The sequence below is a fragment of the Filobasidium floriforme genome (assembly GCF_021052385.1).
Source record: "Filobasidium floriforme strain CBS 6241 chromosome Unknown HD553scaffold_1, whole genome shotgun sequence".
Taxonomy (NCBI): domain Eukaryota; kingdom Fungi; phylum Basidiomycota; class Tremellomycetes; order Filobasidiales; family Filobasidiaceae; genus Filobasidium; species Filobasidium floriforme.
In genome coordinates, this window is record NW_025763622.1 from 1,551,539 (window position 1) to 1,570,578 (window position 19,040).

General features: G+C 53.6%; 7 protein-coding genes across 7 annotated transcripts; 3 read left to right on the plus strand and 4 right to left on the minus strand.

Moving 5' to 3' along the window:
* Positions 1–360: 360 nt before the first annotated feature.
* Positions 361–3,300, plus strand: HD553DRAFT_303259 (mitochondrial distribution and morphology proteins-domain-containing protein). Its single transcript, XM_046178852.1, has 8 exons — positions 361–1,177; positions 1,263–1,658; positions 1,727–2,052; positions 2,116–2,666; positions 2,734–2,806; positions 2,883–2,892; positions 2,962–2,990; positions 3,066–3,300. Exons 1-8 carry the CDS (start codon positions 445–447, stop codon positions 3,231–3,233), a joined length of 2,286 nt encoding a protein of 761 aa, XP_046040386.1. The 5' UTR covers positions 361–444; the 3' UTR covers positions 3,234–3,300.
* On the minus strand, positions 3,301–4,936 carry HD553DRAFT_303263 (putative nuclear mRNA splicing, via spliceosome-related protein). Its single transcript, XM_046178853.1, has 7 exons — positions 4,784–4,936; positions 4,661–4,712; positions 4,452–4,568; positions 4,226–4,369; positions 4,059–4,153; positions 3,870–3,990; positions 3,301–3,799 (listed from the first exon to the last, which is right to left on the minus strand). Exons 1-7 carry the CDS (start codon positions 4,896–4,898, stop codon positions 3,343–3,345), a joined length of 1,101 nt encoding a protein of 366 aa, XP_046040387.1. The 5' UTR covers positions 4,899–4,936; the 3' UTR covers positions 3,301–3,342.
* Positions 4,937–5,136: 200 nt separating this feature from the next.
* HD553DRAFT_279439 (Aldo/keto reductase) lies at positions 5,137–7,060 on the plus strand. Its single transcript, XM_046178088.1, has 5 exons — positions 5,137–5,349; positions 5,415–5,763; positions 5,835–6,062; positions 6,133–6,557; positions 6,634–7,060. The coding sequence occupies exons 1-5, from the start codon at positions 5,230–5,232 to the stop codon at positions 6,772–6,774; spliced, it is 1,263 nt and encodes a 420-aa protein (XP_046040388.1). The 5' UTR covers positions 5,137–5,229; the 3' UTR covers positions 6,775–7,060.
* HD553DRAFT_14787 (uncharacterized protein) lies at positions 6,943–7,889 on the plus strand. The gene is made up of 5 exons (XM_046176718.1): positions 6,943–7,229; positions 7,297–7,380; positions 7,450–7,490; positions 7,549–7,668; positions 7,740–7,889. The coding sequence occupies exons 1-5, from the start codon at positions 7,046–7,048 to the stop codon at positions 7,845–7,847; spliced, it is 537 nt and encodes a 178-aa protein (XP_046040389.1). The 5' UTR covers positions 6,943–7,045; the 3' UTR covers positions 7,848–7,889.
* Positions 7,890–8,325: 436 nt separating this feature from the next.
* HD553DRAFT_14792 (uncharacterized protein) lies at positions 8,326–13,246 on the minus strand. Its single transcript, XM_046176719.1, has 13 exons — positions 12,546–13,246; positions 12,310–12,431; positions 10,944–12,224; positions 10,448–10,877; positions 10,315–10,389; positions 9,942–10,250; positions 9,469–9,869; positions 9,220–9,399; positions 9,115–9,160; positions 8,980–9,051; positions 8,805–8,913; positions 8,614–8,741; positions 8,326–8,542 (listed from the first exon to the last, which is right to left on the minus strand). The coding sequence occupies exons 1-13, from the start codon at positions 13,002–13,004 to the stop codon at positions 8,507–8,509; spliced, it is 3,648 nt and encodes a 1,215-aa protein (XP_046040390.1). The 5' UTR covers positions 13,005–13,246; the 3' UTR covers positions 8,326–8,506.
* A 1,002-nt stretch (positions 13,247–14,248) lies between these two features.
* HD553DRAFT_291131 (putative formate dehydrogenase) lies at positions 14,249–16,215 on the minus strand. Its single transcript, XM_046178363.1, has 5 exons — positions 15,818–16,215; positions 15,440–15,746; positions 15,241–15,361; positions 14,870–15,151; positions 14,249–14,809 (listed from the first exon to the last, which is right to left on the minus strand). Coding segments are annotated over exons 1-5 (1,143 nt in total). The 5' UTR covers positions 15,820–16,215; the 3' UTR covers positions 14,249–14,378.
* A 345-nt stretch (positions 16,216–16,560) lies between these two features.
* On the minus strand, positions 16,561–18,918 carry HD553DRAFT_291133 (transaldolase; the record flags this gene model as incomplete). The annotated part of the gene is made up of 8 exons (XM_046178364.1): positions 16,561–17,083; positions 17,159–17,250; positions 17,329–17,333; positions 17,450–17,545; positions 17,622–17,712; positions 17,780–18,262; positions 18,632–18,643; positions 18,861–18,918. 8 exons carry the CDS (start codon positions 18,916–18,918, stop codon positions 16,937–16,939), a joined length of 984 nt encoding a protein of 327 aa, XP_046040392.1. The 3' UTR covers positions 16,561–16,936.
* Between the last annotated feature and the right edge of the window lie 122 nt (positions 18,919–19,040).

Genomic DNA, 19,040 nt, shown 5'->3' on the forward strand with positions numbered 1-19,040 from the left:
ACCCGTTCAACCTCGCAACCCACTGTCACTGACCTTCAATAGTTGCGTCAATCCAGTGACGGGTGGGTGGTCAGTTCTTTGCAAACTAACGAGCCGACTCTTAAATAGACCTGCGATTGTGCTGATATACAAAGCATCCACCACGGCTCGTGTATCGGAGCGATCCTCGGCCCGGAACCTTTGAAACGGGTCCGAGATCTCACGTGACCTTGAGTTGCTTTGGGAAAAGCGCGTCGCTGCCGGCATTTCCTTACGTTATCAGCATCCTCAGCAGTGATCGGCATCGGGACGCGGACGAGCGGCAGTTGGGAGCGAGCAAAGTTTGTGAGGGGAACCCTGCAGGATTGCGAAATGCAAAGACCTCTCTTCACGTGGTATACTCGAAGGCCACAAGCACGACTACTCTGGCGTTCAATAGATCGACTAGGGCAGCTTAATCCCGCAATGAACGCTCAACCGGTATGCCCTAGCCTGACGAGGACGCTCCTCCGAGCTCGACAACGATCGACACCGTTGTCGTCATCCCCCTTCTTCACGCACCGCACCAGGGCATACCATCGCCCATCGCATCGAACCGATCGAGTGCAGTACTCTTCTACGGGATTAAGGTTGGTACTCAACAAAAGTTGTGGCTTGATCGGTCGAGCGGTATCTGAGGGTACACCGTGGGGGCAAACCGAGAGCTGTAGACGTTATTCTACCGATCGCGATGCGGATCGAGCTGGACGACCCGATTCCACCTCGACCGAAAATGGCGGCAGTCAAGTCAAATTGGAAAAGACTTATAACAGATCCGGCGCAAGTTCAGCTACGCTTGAGGAGCCGGTCGTTCCAGAAACATTATCGGACGGCCAACCTTACCTTCCTCCACTACCACACGCGCAGACAAACTACGCTCCCTTCATCCGTCGACTCCTCTCCCGCTTACCCCATCCTTCAAAATCACCTAATCCCGACCCTGGACTGAATGAAAATTCGAGCTCCCATAATCACAACCACGACCATCAGCACGGACCCCACCCACACTTCCGTCCGACGAAGGATCAGCTGTTAGCAGCCGCGACGTCGTTCTGGCAACGATTGCGGATCCGGTGGAAATGGTTCTCGATCCGAAGTTGGAGGAGGTTCAATATGGACGACTGGACGGCGTTTGGAAGTTGGGTCTTGGTCGGGAACAGTACGTCCGGGTTTGGTAGCACGAGTCATATATATAAACGATCTGGAAAATGCTGACATAACGTTATGTCACTTTGCTCTCGTAGCAATCTGGATCATTATCGGGACAACCACTTTCGTCTCTGCCCTCTTGGCGACCCTCAACTCGCTCTCCCTCCAGACTCAAGTTGCCAGGCTGTTGTCCGACTACCTGACCCGGAATACGGGCTTTACTGTCGTATTCGAGGAAGGCATGATCAAGCCTCGATGGGCTGACGGTCGATTACGTATGGGCGGTGTCTTTATCAGTCGTCGACCGATCGAGCGGAGCGAGGGAGCAGAGGATGAAGAAGAAGACGAAGCGGCGTGGAGGGCGAGGAATAATTACACGATGTTCGACTTGAACATCGAGGAGGTCGAGGTCACGCTTTCGTTGCCAAAGTGGTTTGACGGCAAGGGGCTCGTGAATGAGGCTAAGGTCAAAGGGGTCAGGGGAGTGATCGGTAAGTCGTTACACCGTTGAGGCAGTCCTTTCTATTTACTGATGCGTGCTCTGCCCCGAATCTGTCAGATCGACGGCACGTCCACTGGGACACTTCGAAACCTCTTGTCCCCGCCGACTTCCGGCATCCGAGCAAGACGGGCGACTTCGAGCTGGACAATCTGGAAATCGAGGATTTCCTCGTGACCGTCCATCAGCCCGGCGGTCAAAGGCCCTTCAACGTGTCCATCTTCAACGCTCAGATTGGCCCCTTCAGGAAACGGTGGATGTTCTACGACATGCTTTCCGCCGTGGGGATTACTGGGCAGTATGACAACTGTCTTTTCAGCTTGCATAAGCCGCAAAAATTGGGTACGAGCAGTATAGGGGAAAAGGACGAGCGGATCAAGCGACTAGTGAGCGGAGCTCTTATCTTGGATGGCTTCCACGTCTCCTGACGACTTCTGCTTGATCTACAGGCTCGATTCAGGATAGACGGTTTGCCCATCGAACACGCACAATATGCGACGGGATCCAAGGGACCCATGTCATGGATCACCTCTGGCAAGCTGGATGCCGTACTGGATATCAAGTTCCCCCGTCATCCTGATGAAGAGGTCGACCTGACGGCAATTCTCAACCACCTCGGCAAGAACGTTGCAGAAATTGCTAAAGAGGCCGGGGTCATCGGTGATGACAAGCAGACTGCCCAGTCTTCTGTCGACGCCAGAGGGTCTGCGGAAGCGGCTCAAAACGCTCTGGTAGCGAGTCGACAGGCACAGGCAGAGGCCGATATCATTCCTGGTCAACATCGTCTCGCTCGGCCAGCGTTGCGTGCGCCAGGGACCGAAACGACCTCGACCGGATCTTGGGATTGGACCGCTAACATGCAAAAGGACCTCGAGGAGCGTGAAGTCATGATCGACATCGACCTCCGGTTCCGTGATATCAAGGCTGCGGTGCCCCTCTACACTACGGACCTGAGCGTCAGCAACAATGCATTCATTCGACCCATCGTCGCTTTCATGAAGTGGGTCTGCAAGATTCGTATTGCGCGCCTGTATAGAGAGACACTGAATCGATTTCAATTGTCCCAGTGCCAACCGGACTCTTATCCCGATTCACTGCAGTGTCAAGGCCCCGCTCTCGGATTTCGATGGTGCTTGGACTGTAGGTTAAAGTTTTGTACTAGCAGGTGGGAAATTGCTGACTTTTCTTTGCATCGTTGCTTGACTTGAACGAACAGCTTTTCGAAAGTAAGCCTTGACTATCGGCTCTTACTGGCACCGCGGGATACTCATAATCGTGCTGTCTCACGAAATCAGGTGGTCTCACATTATCGACATCGCAGCAGGTAAGTCGCAACATCTGGGCTTTGCTCAGTTGTCATTCCGTACTAAAGCCACCTGCCTCGTCGTCATCCTCGCAGATCCACGCTGCCCTCATCCACCACGTTTCGTCTGTTCAGGCCAACAAGGAGCGTATCCGTACCGTCGGCGCCTGGGGCGTTCAGCGAGGAGCTGAAGCTGTCCTCGCCATGATTCGATCCGCTGTCGATCCTGTCCACGGACAAGCTGCTCTGGCCTCTCCAGCTTGAAGCGTATCAAGCGCGAGCATGTAGCTTGCCACCATAACGACCAATAACGAGGAATTGATACGAGATACAACGACGCCTCTCAATCTGCATGTGCATATGACATACCCCTTCAGTCTTCTTCGCTCTCGCTACCGTATCCGCCCAGCAGACCCATGCCGACCTTGGGAGCCGCCGGTTGCGCAGCCCGCTTGACCTCGGCGGCCTGCTTCTTAGCCAACTCGGCAAAGTACAACAAGTTGTCAAGCGCTTCCCCACCCAAGATTCCACCCTTTTTCGTAGCAGTCCCAGACTCGGCGTTTATTGCGCTGTTGTCACCGGACCCGTTGGTAGCCGAACCGTTCTCCAACCTCAACCTCTTGCTTGGTCGACCATCCTCTTCGCCTTGACCGTCTTCTAGAGCGATGGGGTAATAGTCTTCCTCCCGTCCTTCCTCGAGCGCTCCGATAGCCTGCACGGCCTCTACCATGTTGCCATCGATCTGACCAGCGATGGCGACCTTGCCCTGGTTCTCGATCCTACGCTTCTCTGCAATCTTTTGTACCGGGTTCGGGTCCTCAGTCGCCCATCTACACAGCATCCATCAGATCAGCTCCTGTATAACTCGTATCACAAGCACAAAAGACATCTGGGACATACCTAATATTCAAGATCTCGTCCCCATCGAGACTCTGGTTGGACATGGCTTCCTTTGCGAACTGAGCCTGTGCTTCGTTCGAATACGAGACGAATGCTACCCCTCGGTTGTAAAGGATGTTGACTGAAGATCAATTCATTAGGTATCAGTCGGTCTGGTGGGAGGTGCCAGCGATGCTCAGCGCAACTCACTCCGAGCGATGTCACCCCACTCGCTGAAATGTCTTCGTACCATCTCCTCGGTATCCTCTTTACTCCCCGCCTCGGTCATACGTCCAACATACAATCTGCGGCCCCATACAATTCAAATGTCAGCCGCTAAGTTCTGTAGAATACTTGCGCAAGACCCTCTTGCTCACGTTCGGTTCTGCCTTCCGAAACTACCGACACCACCCATGTCGTCCCGATAGTCGGCGTGTTTCTCTCTGGCGAAGCAATCGAGCGAGGTATCCGGAATCTGATGTGTCGGGAGAGGAAGACGATGGAGGTATTTGCATTCGTGTCTGTAACCAGCAAGTGTCGGAAAGGACAGATGGATGGTCAACTACGAGACCAGCGAGTGAGCGAAAGGAGAGCTGCAATTACCCAAGAGGACAACATCCTCGGGCAAAGAACAGGCAGCAGTACTTCGTCCCGTTGGCATCCGCTCGAGTATATCCAGCATCTCGTAAGATCACGCATCGAGATTGAGAGTGCGTCTTGCTATGTTGTCGATAAAAGGTAGACGGTGCTGTTAGAGGTCTATCCGCAGAGACGCTTCGCAAACGACATGAAGTCGAAGGTGTGTTACTGACTTTCCATAGCTGTCTTCACGATCTCCTCCTGCCCACTTGTTGTACCAGATATCTAAGGGACGGGAATGTATTCAGCTCAACCTCCAAGAGGGGACTATGCTCGGTTCACGTTGAGAGACCTACTGTACTCTTTCCCCGTCTGCACCTGCTCGGTCTTATCGATCTGATCAACGGCGACCTGTTTCCTGGCGGGCCGGATCTTCCGTTTGGGAGCGACTTTATTTTCAGACGTGGACATGATTGCCAGGTCCTTGCACAGTAAATGGTTGATCTGCACCAGGCTGCTTGGTGGTTGCGAGAGGAGTTCTTATGCAGGAGATGAGATCTAGGGGTCGTGACCTAGGGAGGTTTGAGCTGAGACTCGACGCGAACCCCTTTCTTGGACGATCACCCCCGCGTCCTCTCGAGCGTGGAAAGTCGATCGACCGTCCAAAGTATACGAGTCCATGTACATAGGAATGGATTGGTCGGAGTGATATAGTTCTAACCGCAATCGATCGTCGCTTCACCGGACTTGCGCCTCGAAGGTGTCAACAATATCAGCACCGCGAGAAAGAACAAGAATCGGCATGGGCTACGTGACGAGATACCCCAACGAGCCAGACGAGCCGTTCACCGAGTGGGACATTACGATCGACCAGGTCGAGGATGGCGAGCTGGACAAGCCCGTTGACAGCGTGCAGCTCGAAGTAAGCTCTCAACAAGCGCTCGAAACATCACCTCGACGTTACTCACTACATTGTTGGTCCTACAGCCATCTTCGGAACACGGCCTCCCTCCCTTGGTGCTGGGATGCGCTCCCTTCAGTTCGGTCTATGGAGATGCGAATCAAGCCTCGCTCTACCTCCGGATGACTCGTTTGGCTCTTCGGTACGGTATCACAGCGTTCGATACCGCACCTCACTATCATCCTTCGGAAATTATTCTCGGGAAATGCCTCTACGCGCTCAAAGACGAGTTCCCTAGGGACAAGTACAGCATCATTACCAAGTGCGGAAAGTATAGTCCGCGGAAGGAAGATCATGTACTGGATGAAGACTTGTTGAGGGCTTGTGTAGAGAGGAGTCTGAAGCGTTTCAAGACCAATTTCTTGGATGTCGTCTGTGAGTTGACGTCGTGTGTACGTCTCCTTAGTCAAGGCGATACTGAAGGCAATGAGGATTCACTTACACAGACATTCACGACGCCGAGTTCAACTCGTCTATCACCCCGCCTGCAGGTGATCCTACCCGAGCCTTGGATTCCAGCGCGAATTACGACGCAGAGTACGTTGTCGCCTGTGGTTTGGAGCCAGAGAAGCGGGGAGCGCCAAGAGGTGAAGGAGACGAAAAGATCATCAAGGCCGTCAAGGTGTTGAGGGATTTGCAAGCTCAAGGCAAGATCAGGAAGATTGGGATGAGCGGTAAGTCGGCTTTCTGCTTGTCAATATTACGAGGAAGTCATGTCTGACTATCGTGGTGTCGACCTGTTAGCGTACACGTTACCCACTCTCCTTCGTCTATCTATCATGGTCCTTGAACAGACGGGTCAACCGCTCGACATTATCCAGACCTACTCTCATGCCAACTTGCAGAACAACACCTTGCCAGCCTTTCTCCCGCATTTCGAAAACGTCGCCAAGGTTCCGATCGTCATGAACGCCTCTCCCCTCAATATGGGCTTGCTGACCACGGGGGGTGGACCCGAGTGGCATCCAGCGCCTCCGGGTATGAAGGAATGTACGCAAGGTTTGGCAAAGGAGACCCCAGGGCGAGCACAGGAACTGGGATTGGAGAACATCAAGATTGAGGACGTAGCGGTCTCTTTTGGAATGCGGGAGTTTGAAGTCAAGGATGGGACTGGTGAGAATGCCAAGACGTCCTTACCGGTTGTCGTCGGTGTCACTACCCTCGAACAGGTGAGCAGCCTCCCTTGACCAATCCATTCAGGCGAAGAGCCATATCTGACCCGAGCTCAACTATGCCGATTTGCAGATTCATACTGCCATCAAGTCGTTCCTTGCGGTAAGACAGCCGTCTGACCTGGGGCGAGATGAAAAGATGCGCAAGCTCGAGACCGAGGCAAGAGGCAAGATTCAAAGCGCCGGATGGGCTGATTGGAGCTGGGAGTCGTAAATTGACTAGATGATCGAATGTCATATAGAAGTAATCGAGTTGTAAGCAAATAGTTGCATGTTCCGGGTTATCAGTCTTGTCTTATGCGATCTTGAATCCGCTGGCCTGGTTGCGCCTCTCGCAAGCCGGCAGTCAATGATCAATGATCAGAGTTCCAAGAACGAGGCACTACTGTAGTCACATGACACCGACTTTTGCTTTGATGCGCGTCGCCTTCTTCCCCGCCACAAAGTAAATAGTCTCGGTCGGGGCGTGATGACGAAGATGGCAGATGTGGCACAAGGGATCGCTCTTTCGAAGTACTTACCGAACCCAGCAATTCGCTGCCCTCTTCAGCTGTATCGGTGCAGATAGGCCCGATTTCGTATGGTTCCATGATCCTATGGCCGGTGAACCACGCGACCTGTATGCGCAGGTGGTCGAGACGGCTCTAGATAGGATCAACAATGACTGTCGTAAGCCCAAGGACAGTAAAGCATCTTAATCATCCGCTCATGAGCAACGACTCGCTTGTCGGCACAGCTACCGATGATGACCTCTCAGCCCTGAGTTTCATATTCGGCCCGATGCTCATGCCGGCCCTGACATTAGTAGATCGCGGAGATGGTCTGTAGCCTGCGCAAACGATGGGCTCGACGCGGTATTAACGCTTGCTGATATCGGAACGCTGCCCAGTCAACAAGATCAGCCTGCCCAATGGTCGTCAGCTTTACAGGGTATGCCGTTTTCTGCTCTTGTGCTGTCTTTTGATTGCTGATTTGATAATATCCCTAGGTCACCGGCACCAAGGGGAAATCTTATACAGTCTATCCGGCGGACGTTCGACAAGCCAATGCATACTGCCCTTGTGCCGCATTCACCTATTCATGCCTCGTTGCGGAGCAACAGCTCATGGTCAGTCATATAGATACTCCCTCCAAGGTAGTTTCTCGCCTCTGATCTTGATGTGATGCTCTTCAACGCAGTGTAAACACGTCCTGGCCGTGAGAATAGCGGAAAAGACCGGACGATGTAAAGCAATCGTCTCAGGTAGAGACGGGGTGGCAGATCTCCTGCCCGGTTTCAGAGCCTAGATCGTTTACCCAACATCTCCCATACCAGCTTCGAAAACGGACTTGTCCCCCGTCGAACATGCTCATAGCTGCAGCTGATCTCGTCATGCATGTTCAAATACACCCAAGCACGACAAAGTATCGCCTGAGCTCCCGTTGATTGACCGCACCGGGGGAGGGTTGTCGCCAATCTCGTCGGGAAGCGCCCTCTTTACAGCTTCAATGTCGACGAAGATGCTTGCGTAAATATACGACACGATCTCTGCGGGTGTCAACTCGAAGCACACAGACATATGAAAGGGCCCTGGGTATTTGGCCAGCCGTTCACAAGCGACCTGCCGTTCTGTCTTCGCCGGTCTGTCCATGAGGTACCGATACATCCGTCGGGGGTGTATCGGCGTGTCCCTTGACTTTGCACGTTTTTGGGCCAGACCTTTGATGAGCTCCATCATCTGCTCCTGTGATATTCCCACGAGGACTCCCTGCACCCGATCATCAATCCATCTCCCAAAAGCATAACATAAGATGAATAACGGATACTCTACATCGTCATACTAGAACATTTTACAACTTGAAATTCGCTCGCGATCATACTGGCTACATATTCGCTACAGTGCTGATTGTTCTGTTGTTTCCGTCGAGAAGATCCGTCGGTTCTGGTGACTTTCATACAATCTGTCTCAGTTCGGTTGAAGATATCGCTTATTCAACATCCACTGCGATGTAAAAGAGGCGCATCAGTGAATCTAGATACAGAGTCGAGAGGGCATAGTTTCTGGATACTCACAATATCGCGGCACAAGACGGGCCATGTCCATCGGGATGTCAGCTTGAGGGGCTTGGTCGTTTCGCGATTCAAGTCACTCTCGAGGTGTAGAGCCTCGCGCAAGAAGAGTAAGGAAGGCTGAATGAGGACTATGGACGTACCGGTCGTCAGCTGTTGTCATTTATGAGACTCTACCATCCGGAGTCACATACCATTCAACCGTCTGGCACGGGTCATTAGATAGGCGTCCATCAAGGTCATTCCCCCATACATCATGAGGTACGCAATGACGATAGTAGCACTGCGAGAGACGCCGACGCGCTTCGGAGAGATGTATCTAGGTCAGTCGAGTGTCCAGCAGAGCAGAGACCGTGCAGAACAGCTTACACAATGTACCAACGTTTTGCCTCCACCTGACCTCGCTTCCTCGATGAAAGCGCAGGCGGCAGCGAATTTTGGCTGTTTACAAGGCGAAAGCCGGTTAATATCAAGTCTGTACAGCCTTGAAAGATAATGCCTGACCTGCAGATTATCTTGCCCGTCGTCCTTGACGTTCTGTATATCCATTCTACGAAGTTTCGGGGATCAGCAAGATGCATGAAATGATTGCCAAGCCAGACGACCCACATTCGAATCGCTTGATCTTCCTTGTCGAGCTTGCGCTGGGGTTTGCAGTGGCCACTCAATTCGCTGGAATCGACGTAGTGACCATGGATGAAGCACGTCTCGTTGGCGAGGGTCTCGCCAACCGACACTACATGCGTAATACCGAGCGCCTTGAGCATCCCACTGTTCAGAGCATGACCTCTATGGAAACATCACGCCAGAATCAGCAAGACTGTGACAAGTTCTTTGATTCGGTCGACTGATACTTGCAAGTTTCCGAGATACAAGTGATCGTCGATTCTGGATGGTAAAGACCCATCGAAACGTGAATGGGTCATCCAGGACTCGATTGGAGCGCTCGAGCCGTCCAACTTTTTCCTCTTCCCGATGACGCTCATCTTGCTCTCTTCTTTGCCTTCGTTCGAGGTGGGACTGCGCGGGAAAGAGAACGGGTTCCATTTGGCGATGGGTGATGTCGGTCTGATAGAAGCTCTCTTTGGTTTCCCAAGGACCTCGGTAATGCGATGCTCGATGGCTTTGAGGAACTGTAGATCGAAGGGATAGACGAAGAAAGAACGCCGAAGTTCCAGATGCAAGGTCGAGTAGGCGTCTATCACACTAATGTTCCGGGTGAACATGATATAAGCCAAGGCAAAGAGGCTTGTCTCAGTCTGAACAACGGGGCGGAAAAGAAAAAATCAGCAAAGATCCCGCCCAACCACGCTGGTTCTTGCATGCCTCACATAGCCGTCATCACAAAAGACAAGGACCGTCATGTTCTCCTTGCCATCCTTGCGCTTGTATCTGACGACCTTGCTGACACACTCGACCAACGATACGAGCCTTTCCGCCAGATCAGCATCGGAGTGACCGTTGCACCCACTGCTCCGGCTGGACGAGCCCACTTCCAGGTACACGGGACCGGTCTCGCTAGGTACCGGCTCCTGGTCCTTGTGCTTGCTGTGATGGGGCCGCGATTTGGCCCGGTTCGAAATGGTGGAGAGGACCGCCTCGATTGTATTCCCGCATGGCATGTCGGCGAGGTCATGAGCCTGTTACATGAAGAACAGTCAGTTCCTATCGCTCCGTCGTATATTATCTAGCTTTACTACTCACCTCAATGGCCAAGTCGACATTCAGCCAGGGTGACACCCTATCGGGTCGGAACGGATCGTCTCGTCCATTGCCGAGCTGCAACATTCAATCATTGAGACAAGCTCCGACGGACCAAGGAAACGTTTTTGCTTACCCAAACGCCTTCTGCGATCATCGACGCGCCTGCCAGCTTGGTCGATTCGGCAGCCTCCCTCAAAAACAAGTCGCGCTCTGGCCGGATAAGACCTTCCTTGGTGGCTTCGACCAACTGAGGCACCTGACATTCGATTTCGGAAAACGATTCGGTCACGATATAGACCCGGTATCGGATCGGCAGCCCAGCCCGATGATCTTGCTGCCACTGATCTCGTAATTTAGCTTGAACCAGGACGTCGGTATAGGTGACGGGCTCGACACCATCTTGTGGCGCATGCTCGATTACCATGTCGTCCCCCGGTTTATCGCTTGGAAAATGCTCATTCGCGCCTGACCCAGGTGTAACATCGTCCTCTTCCCCTCGCATGACTTCATCGCAGAAGAGGTCGTACCTTTCCCTATAAGTTGCCTCTTGCGCTTCGACAAACCTGATGGTGTGGTGCGTTAACATCATTTCAGTCAAGAGGTCATACCCACTCAGCTTGTCGACTCACTTTTTCGCTACATCAAGCAGAGGGGAGTTGCCGTTAGAATCCTTCTGCAGACCTTGTGGCGCGTAAATGATGAGATCCGAGATCGTGGCATACTTGTTCTCCTGAATCATCAAATTTCTCAACGAGACTTGACCTCCCAGATCGGGTGGCAAGAACCTTGTCTCGCCATCCCCGGCATGAGCATGACCGAGATCTATCAACGTCTCGGCACGAAGAGCGTTGACCAGCATACAACTCTTCTGCTCGAGCTCCGGGTGTTGGGCATTTTCTTGCAACCCGGGGGTTGGCAATCCATACCCCATGTCGTTTTCAGTAGGCAGATCGACCTCGACGTCGGAGTCGTCATCTTCAGGTATCGTCAGGTTACCCATGTCAGGGGTCCTCATAACCGGGCTGGGTACATTTGGCAGCATAGGAGGAGCGGGCGAGGAGGTCCTGGATATCCCTCGACCGGAGCTCGTCCTGAGCCCAGAGACCTGGTCGGCAGGATGAGGCGATACTGGCGTCTCTGGGGTCGAAATCGATCGGCGGATTGCTGGCGTGGACGTAGATCGTCTGGTGGAATCGCTCGTTCCAACATCTAATGTCGCCGGTTCTGAAGGCCGACGTTGAGTGGGATCGTGCGGATTAGATGCTCCCGGCCCCGAGGGAGACTCTAGTTTCGAAGCCGCCTTTTCTACTTCCACTTCGGACCCTGCATGTGCCGAAGCCTCGCTCGCACGCTTGGCCACCCTAGTAAAAGGCGCCTTCACGCACGTCGGATGCATACCCTCCGGCACAGCCTCTTCGCCCCTTGTCGAATCAAAGCTGGCCGCTAGGATGTCGGTGGCATGATCCGCACCTATCATCGTCTTGTCGTCGAGCTTCCAACCGCCTCCCCCTGGCGAACCATCTTCGGGGTATGAAGCCAGACTCCCTGTCCGCGTAGGGGGAGAGTATACGCCTGACTCGTATGAAGAATGGTTGTAAGACGATGCTCCCCACTCGGAAGGTCCGACCGAGTAGTAAGTCGAGGGAGAAGAGATCTGAGAAGAAATTGTGTCTCTCCTGCCACTGGAATCCTCCCGACCATGCTGACCGACAGAGATGGACCCGACGGTCGATCGGGTTTCGCCGTCATCCGTGCGCTCGGGTCCGGTAGGTGGGCCGGAATGGACTATGGGACCGGGTCGTGTGTTAAACAACGGCCCAGTTTCTTCTTCCTCGTTCGCCATTCCAGGGATGTAAGGAGCCCTGATCACACATAACCCCCGGTATCTAGGCGGATCCAATGGCGGATTCCTAAGCCAAACCGATCGGCAAGTTGTGATCCACGCTTGTCAGCCTCATGCGTACGACCTTTGATACTAGTCCGACCTTGACTCACCCGAAAAAAGTCTCCAGAGGTCCATATGCCCCGTCCGGTCCGTCCCCTATGCCGTGCAGCCACGGGAACAGAGCTTTCGTAGGGACCGACAGGTCGTGATAATGCTCCATCAACCGCTTTAACTGTGTTTCATCCCGTACGAAACGAATCCACAGTCAGGATACAACAAGTCGAGGGGATAGACATGGCCGAATGCAAATCAGCTCCTGCGTGGCCACTAAAAGACCTTCACTCACCTCGGGCAGAGAGACCACCTTGATGCCCGGCTCTATCTCGCGCTCGACCGACTCATAGAAATCAGGCATACCCCAGACCTTGTCCCGTTCATCTCCTATCGAATTCATCCTACCCTGTCCTGTCTGTGTTTGTGAGAATTTGGGCGAAATCTGGGTTCGAAGATGGTGAGGTCCAGGACGGCCGATCTCGGTATCGTTACTAGTGGTGCGGGAACGCGAGAGGAGGTCTTTCAAGGAAGTCCGGTTTGACGTAGTCTCCTCCTTTCCTGCATGTGCTGATAGTCCGGCGTCGAATGACGTTTGTGAAGAGTATCTCTGGTGGTGTCTTTGTCTTCGCTCTAGGGTACTATTGCTATCCTTTGGGAATGACAGACGGTCGTCGGTCTGGGAGACGTGGGAAGACGAGGTCGAGATGGACAGCGAGGATCGTCGACGTGGTTTGGCGATCCGGAACGACATGATGTCGTGTGATGTGGATGGAATGAGTTTGAGGTGTTCGTCTTGTTGAAAGTACGAGGTTGCCGAGGAGGTGGTCAGGAAGCTGTGCCAAGACGGGTCTTACCGGGCAAAAGGGGGGAGTCGGGCTTCTGCGGAATGTTGGTCGCCCCGTTGACGCCGGACGGTCCAACCGAATCGCTTTTGTTGAGAGGAAGGCGACCCTCAGTTGGCCGGACTGTATGTAAATCCTCGAAACCTAATGTACTGACCCGATACCGTTGTCCGTTGCTTTGAGAGGTCGTAGGGTCAAACGTTGCGACAAGGTTGTGAGCGAGCGATGAGATAGAGAGAGATGCGAGTGCCCGCTGACCCCACGGGGTTCGACGCTTGGCGCAATCTAAGATTACACGGTCTTGTCCGGCGTGTGGAGGAGGGTCAGTCTCGGTTATTTCGTATAGGGAAGGGAGATGTATATAGCTTGAAGTTGGGGAAGGAGACCTTGATACTTTAGTCAGTAGACGTTTGCGCTTTGGGACACATTCTGTCGTTAATCAATCATGATGACACCCTCCGTGTTGTCGCCCGCCCTTCGACTCTGGTATAGCTGGTATCGCTCGCTCGCTCGCTCGACATTTCGCATTGCGCGAGATGTCGAGAGTCGGTGATGTGATCAACACACACGACCCACACCCCAAAGGACCTTTCGCCACGCGCTACTGTCGTACTGCTTCCGCTTCTCTCTTCTTCCCCTGCGATGGGCTCCTGCCCTGCTGCCGTTCCTTTCTATTCCGATTCAGGAACAGATACCTCTTCCCTCGGCCGCTACGACCTTGCTTCCGCAATCAAGACCTCGCTGCAGCTGATCAGCGATAATCGCCTCGCCGCCGTCGCCAAAGGAACGTGAACAGGTGGCAACGACGACGAAACGCCATCCTGAGTGCGTTTCACTACTGCAGATCTGCGTGGATCATCATGATCAACAATGCAATTCACGTCATCCACTACAGTACTGTCGTCGAGACGGCGATCCCGACAGCTACTCAAAACGAAACGGGAGCATTTCGCTCCCCGAATGAATTCGTCACCTCACACGCACACGCCGCCGTTTATGCACGGCGCCCTTGATCATCCCACTACAACCGGGCCTTTCGTAGTCTGGTCCGCCAGGCTTGCGGCACAAAGAGGTCTATATGGGGACTGTCATGCTTGTTTGAAGAGATGACCGCAGTACAAACCTGCTGCGCCTGTCACCGATCGCTGAATATCCGTAGGTAATTGGTTTCATTTCATCTGAGACAATCTTGTCTGGATACAATTGGCACTTTCTTCTTGCTTTACATCTCGAAGCAACATGGACGTAATGGACTCGAACTTGTCCGGGATGACATGTCCTCCTCAAGCGTTCCCATCCGTCCTGACCTGCTCCTTGGCCTCCTCCGTCTTCGTGTTCCTCTGTCCATACGCCTTGGTCGCGTACTCTCCGTTCTCGACGATCAAGTTGGCCGGTTCCTGCTTTTCGCCGTTGAAGAATCTCTTCAAGATCTCCTGAGTTCCCTCGGCGTATCGTCGTTGAGCATCGAGGGTGGTTCCACTGTAGTGCGGGGTCATCCCGTTGCCTCCCTTCAAGTGGTTGCGCATGGATCGCCAAGGGTGGTCACCGGGTGCCGGTTGAGGGTACCAGACGTCACCTCCGTAAAAGTTGATCTGGCCCGATTCGAGAGCTTCGGCTACGTCTTCGGCCACGGCGAGGGCGCCTCGTGCGGTGTTGATGAGGAAGCAACCCTTCTTCAATTTGGATAAGAACTCCTTGTTGATCATTCCCTTGGCTACAGGATACGGGCCCGAGTTAGATAGTCGTTCAGGTGGCCACGCAGGCTCGTACTCACTCTCGGCGTGCAAGGGCGTGTTGACGGTAATCACATCACACCTCTTCAAGAATTCGTCTCGGTCCTCCACCCGCTTGCACCCGACGGCATCACTGGCCTCCTTGGGCAAAGGCGCGTAATCGTAGTAGAGCAACTCGGCACAGTCGAACGGCTTGAGTCGTTGCAAGACCCTGTAACCGATTCGACCGCACCCGAGGGTACCGACCACCTTGCCCTCGAGGTCAAAGGCGTTTCGGGCGATGGCGGCCACATCCCAGCCTCCATTCATCACCTGCTCGTGGGCTGCAGAGAAAAAACCCGAAAGAAGACGCATGTTCAGATCGAGAACTGTAGTGCGATACTATTGTAGCCCATCACGCCGTAGGACTCACCTGGGATAAAGTTACGGACGGCGGATAAGATCGTCATCACCACATGTTCAGCAACGGACACCACGTTGGATCCCGTCACCTCGGCTACGGTGATCTTGCGTTCGTTGGCCGCGTCCAGATCCTAAGACCAAGGGGCATGATAAGGGTCAAGTTGTTAAGCCGCGATGGACATGACATCGAGTCCACTGGCTGTACTCACGATATGGTCCGAACCGACTCCAGCGGTCACGGCAAGCTTCAATTGCTTGGCCGTGTCCATGACCTCCCTGGTCAAGTACCCGGGATGGAAAGGTGTAGTGATGAGAATGTCGGCATCGACGATGTGTTTCCTAAACTCGCTCCCGCTTCCCTCCTTGTCCGAGGTGGTGACGAGCTCGTGACCCTGGTCGGCGAGCCATTTGGAGATCCCGAGCTTGTTCTCGGTGGTCCCCAAGAGTCGAGGCTCTTCTTCGGCAGACTTGCCGCCGTCGTAGAGGACGAGGAGGATCTTCATACCTTTAGATGTCCTGTGTCGTCGTAAGAGGGAGCAGAGGCAATGAGCGACCGTTTGAAGCTTGGAAGTATAACCTCTGCTCACATCGTTGAGTGTTGTGTTTGTGTTGTGTCTTAGTTGGATAGGGGTACAGTTATAGATGTTTGAAGTGGATGATACTCTATCATGTCTTTGTGTGTAGCTAAATCTTTCGACGTGCCCGACCATCCTTATATAGTCCACCTCGTCCAGTCCAACTGCGACATCATCTCTCCCTTCGGACACTTCGTGCGAACCCAATTCTGGCTGGCCGAAGTGGACCGTATGCCGAACCTCGCGTTGCCTCGAGGGTGATCGGGATATTTCCCTTCGATCATTTGAGATCTTTCGACAGAGCGGGGTCGATTCCTGACCTGATCACCTGGCCAGCTGATCGACAGTCCCAACGCCGGGGGTCGTCCTCCTAGAGAGTGGGGTTTCATCCGCGCCTCCCGGCCTCCGCCGTTCCCACGCACGCTCTTTGAATCTCAAATCCGCCAGGGTGCAATCTCAAATGGCCCCGCCAAGTCGAGCTCAAACTCTCAAATACCCACGAAACTCTCAAACCTCGTTCGCGTGAGCGCATCAACTCTCAAATAGGGTGGGTCGGAATCTCAAAGATCTCTAGGTCGAGAAGGCGATGCCGGACGTGTCGACGTCGTCCGTACGTTTGCGTGCGTCCCACAATCTGTCGCACGGCCGGGACAAGGCCTCCACTTGTGATGCCTGACCTGAGCAGGACGTCATGCGATCGACCGACGTGCGAGGTGATTGTACTTGCCAGTCGCCTGAAAGGCCTCCACCACAAGTTACGAAACATATGCCTCACGTTCCTTTTTCCTCGAAACTGGTTGTTGAGCTACACTCCACGCCCCTACTGAATGAGGATATCGAGTGACTATTCGAACATATACTGATTGGACTCTGTCCCAAATAGCTCAAAATTGCAACGTCCTGACGCATCACCCAGCGATTCCCCACATGCACGTCATGTCTCGAACCGAGACGTTTCGTTGCAGAGACAACCATTTTTATATTTTCAGATTACGTTGACAAAAGAGTCAGGAGGTGGCGGCGGAAATATGCAGAGCCCACGGCCCGAATGAAACGACGGTGACGAATGCAAAACGAGCGTGATGCTCCTAGGTGGGTGGAAGGTTCAGGAGGGTAGGAGGGGAGAGACGTCTAGCTAGAGAGCTTCTCCTTGAGCAAGTCCTTGAGGGTCTTGCCGTCCTTGTCGAAACCGGCAATACCCTCGTGGAGCTTGTCGTAAGCCATCTTGTCGTTCTTGAGGTCGTCCAAGAACTTCTGCTCGTCGTCGACAAAGGAGACCTGCGAGGCGAATTTTGTAGGTCGAGGTAAGCACATCGCTCGCTTTCTACAAATGGGTCAGACGCCTGGACTCACCTTCTCCATGGTGTCTCGCCTGGCGGTCTCGGACTCGAGCTTCTTGGGAACGTCCTCGTTGGACTCGATGAGCTCTTGCAAGAGCTTAGGGGCTGCAAGGTCAAGTCGGGTTATTCGTCAGCGGGTCCATCGTTGTGTTCAACAAGAGCGTTCAAAGATAGCCAACTCACCGATGCTATGGATCCCAGATCACACAAGGGAACGAAATTCGTTTGGAACCAAAACCAAGCATAGTAAAGTCAGCCATCGCGTCTCCGCGACACTAACACCAGCCTCGACCGCGCCACTCACGTGAGGTAGTCACATCCGGCCAAAGCCTTGATCTCTCCAACGTTTCGGAACGAAGCACCCATGACGATGGTCTTGTAGTCGTGCTGCTTGTAGTAGCTGCGAAGAGGAACATGACAGGGTTCCGTCAGTCAATAACCAGGAAAGAGGCGAGAGGAAGAGAACGACGACTCACTTGAAAATCTTCTGGACGGACTGGACACCAGGGTCGGCCTCTCCGACAAAGCTGTCGGCCTTCTCGGGCTGGTTCTTCTTGTACCAGTCGACTGCGCCGGGTAAGCGCAAGTCAGCTTTCGTCCTTGTCTGCACAAAAGACGCTCCGCGAGGACTCACGGATTCGACCGACGAAGGGCGAGATCAAGGTGACGCCGGCCTCGGCACAGGCGACGGCCTGACCGAATCCGAACAAGAGGGTCAAGTTGCAGTGAATGTTGTGGTCCCGCTCCAACTCTCGGGCGGCCTGGATACCCTCCCAGGTCGAGGCGATCTTGATCAAGACCCTGTTCCTGTCAACACCCTCGGACTCGTAGAGAGCGATGAGCTGCTTGGCCTTGTCGACGGTGGCCTTCTTGTCAAACGAGAGGGCGGCGTCTACCTCGGTGGAGACTCGGCCAGGGACGATCTTGAGGATCTCCTTACCGAACTCGACGAGGAGACGGTCCATTGCGTTGTTGACCTGGTGGTCGAGCTCGCCGCCCTTGGACTTGGCCCATTCGACAGAGGTGTCGACGAGCTTGGCGTAGGCGGGCTTGTTGACGGCGGCGAGGATCAACGAGGGGTTGGTGGTGGCATCCTGGGGCTTGTAGACGGCGATAGCTGCGGGGGCGGAGAGGACGTCATGTTAGTCTCGTACTAGCCGAAAATGACGGAATTTCCGGTCCCAGAATTGCGAATTCCGTTTGCTTGACCAGGTCAACACGGATCGAAACCCCAAAATCCTCCACGTCCTCCACCCCATCTCCTCTTCCTGGGTCAGCTTGTCAAATCGACATCTTATCCATTTGTCACTACTGCTGCACTCCGGCAATAGCGAGAGGCGGCAGCAGCAAGAGTGACACAGACTAGGGGTGAAGAAAGAGAGGAGATTGCGGTCCCGAGAAAAGGATGTAGGGAAACGAGGTAACGGCCACGAGACAGGAAGAGGAGGCGAACACGACCAATAACAAGGTGTGTGGTATGACTCACTCTCAAAGTCGCCTGTTGCACCGCAAGCAAAACGTTCATTCCGCAGACGATTTCGGGGTAGAAAGATTTGCCGGGATACGGAGATTTGTACAGCGTCGAGGTCGCGAGCAACGACGTGCACATTCAGAGACGATCCAAAGAGACGAGTGAGGACGAGAAGGAGAACGAGACGACACGACTGTATTAGCAACCTCGCCTAAAAGGCATGATATTTTCTGTTGAGACTGACCAGAGTCGGAGACGACGACGGTGCCGGAAGCTTTCAATTGGTCCAAAGAGGTAGACATGGTAGTAGGTCGGGGTGATATGGTAGGAATAAGATAAAGGTAGGGTGAGGTTGTTTTTGTGTGTGATTTTTTTCTCTTGCTATCTAGCTCGGGGTGATGTTGTGATTGTGTGTGTGGGCAAG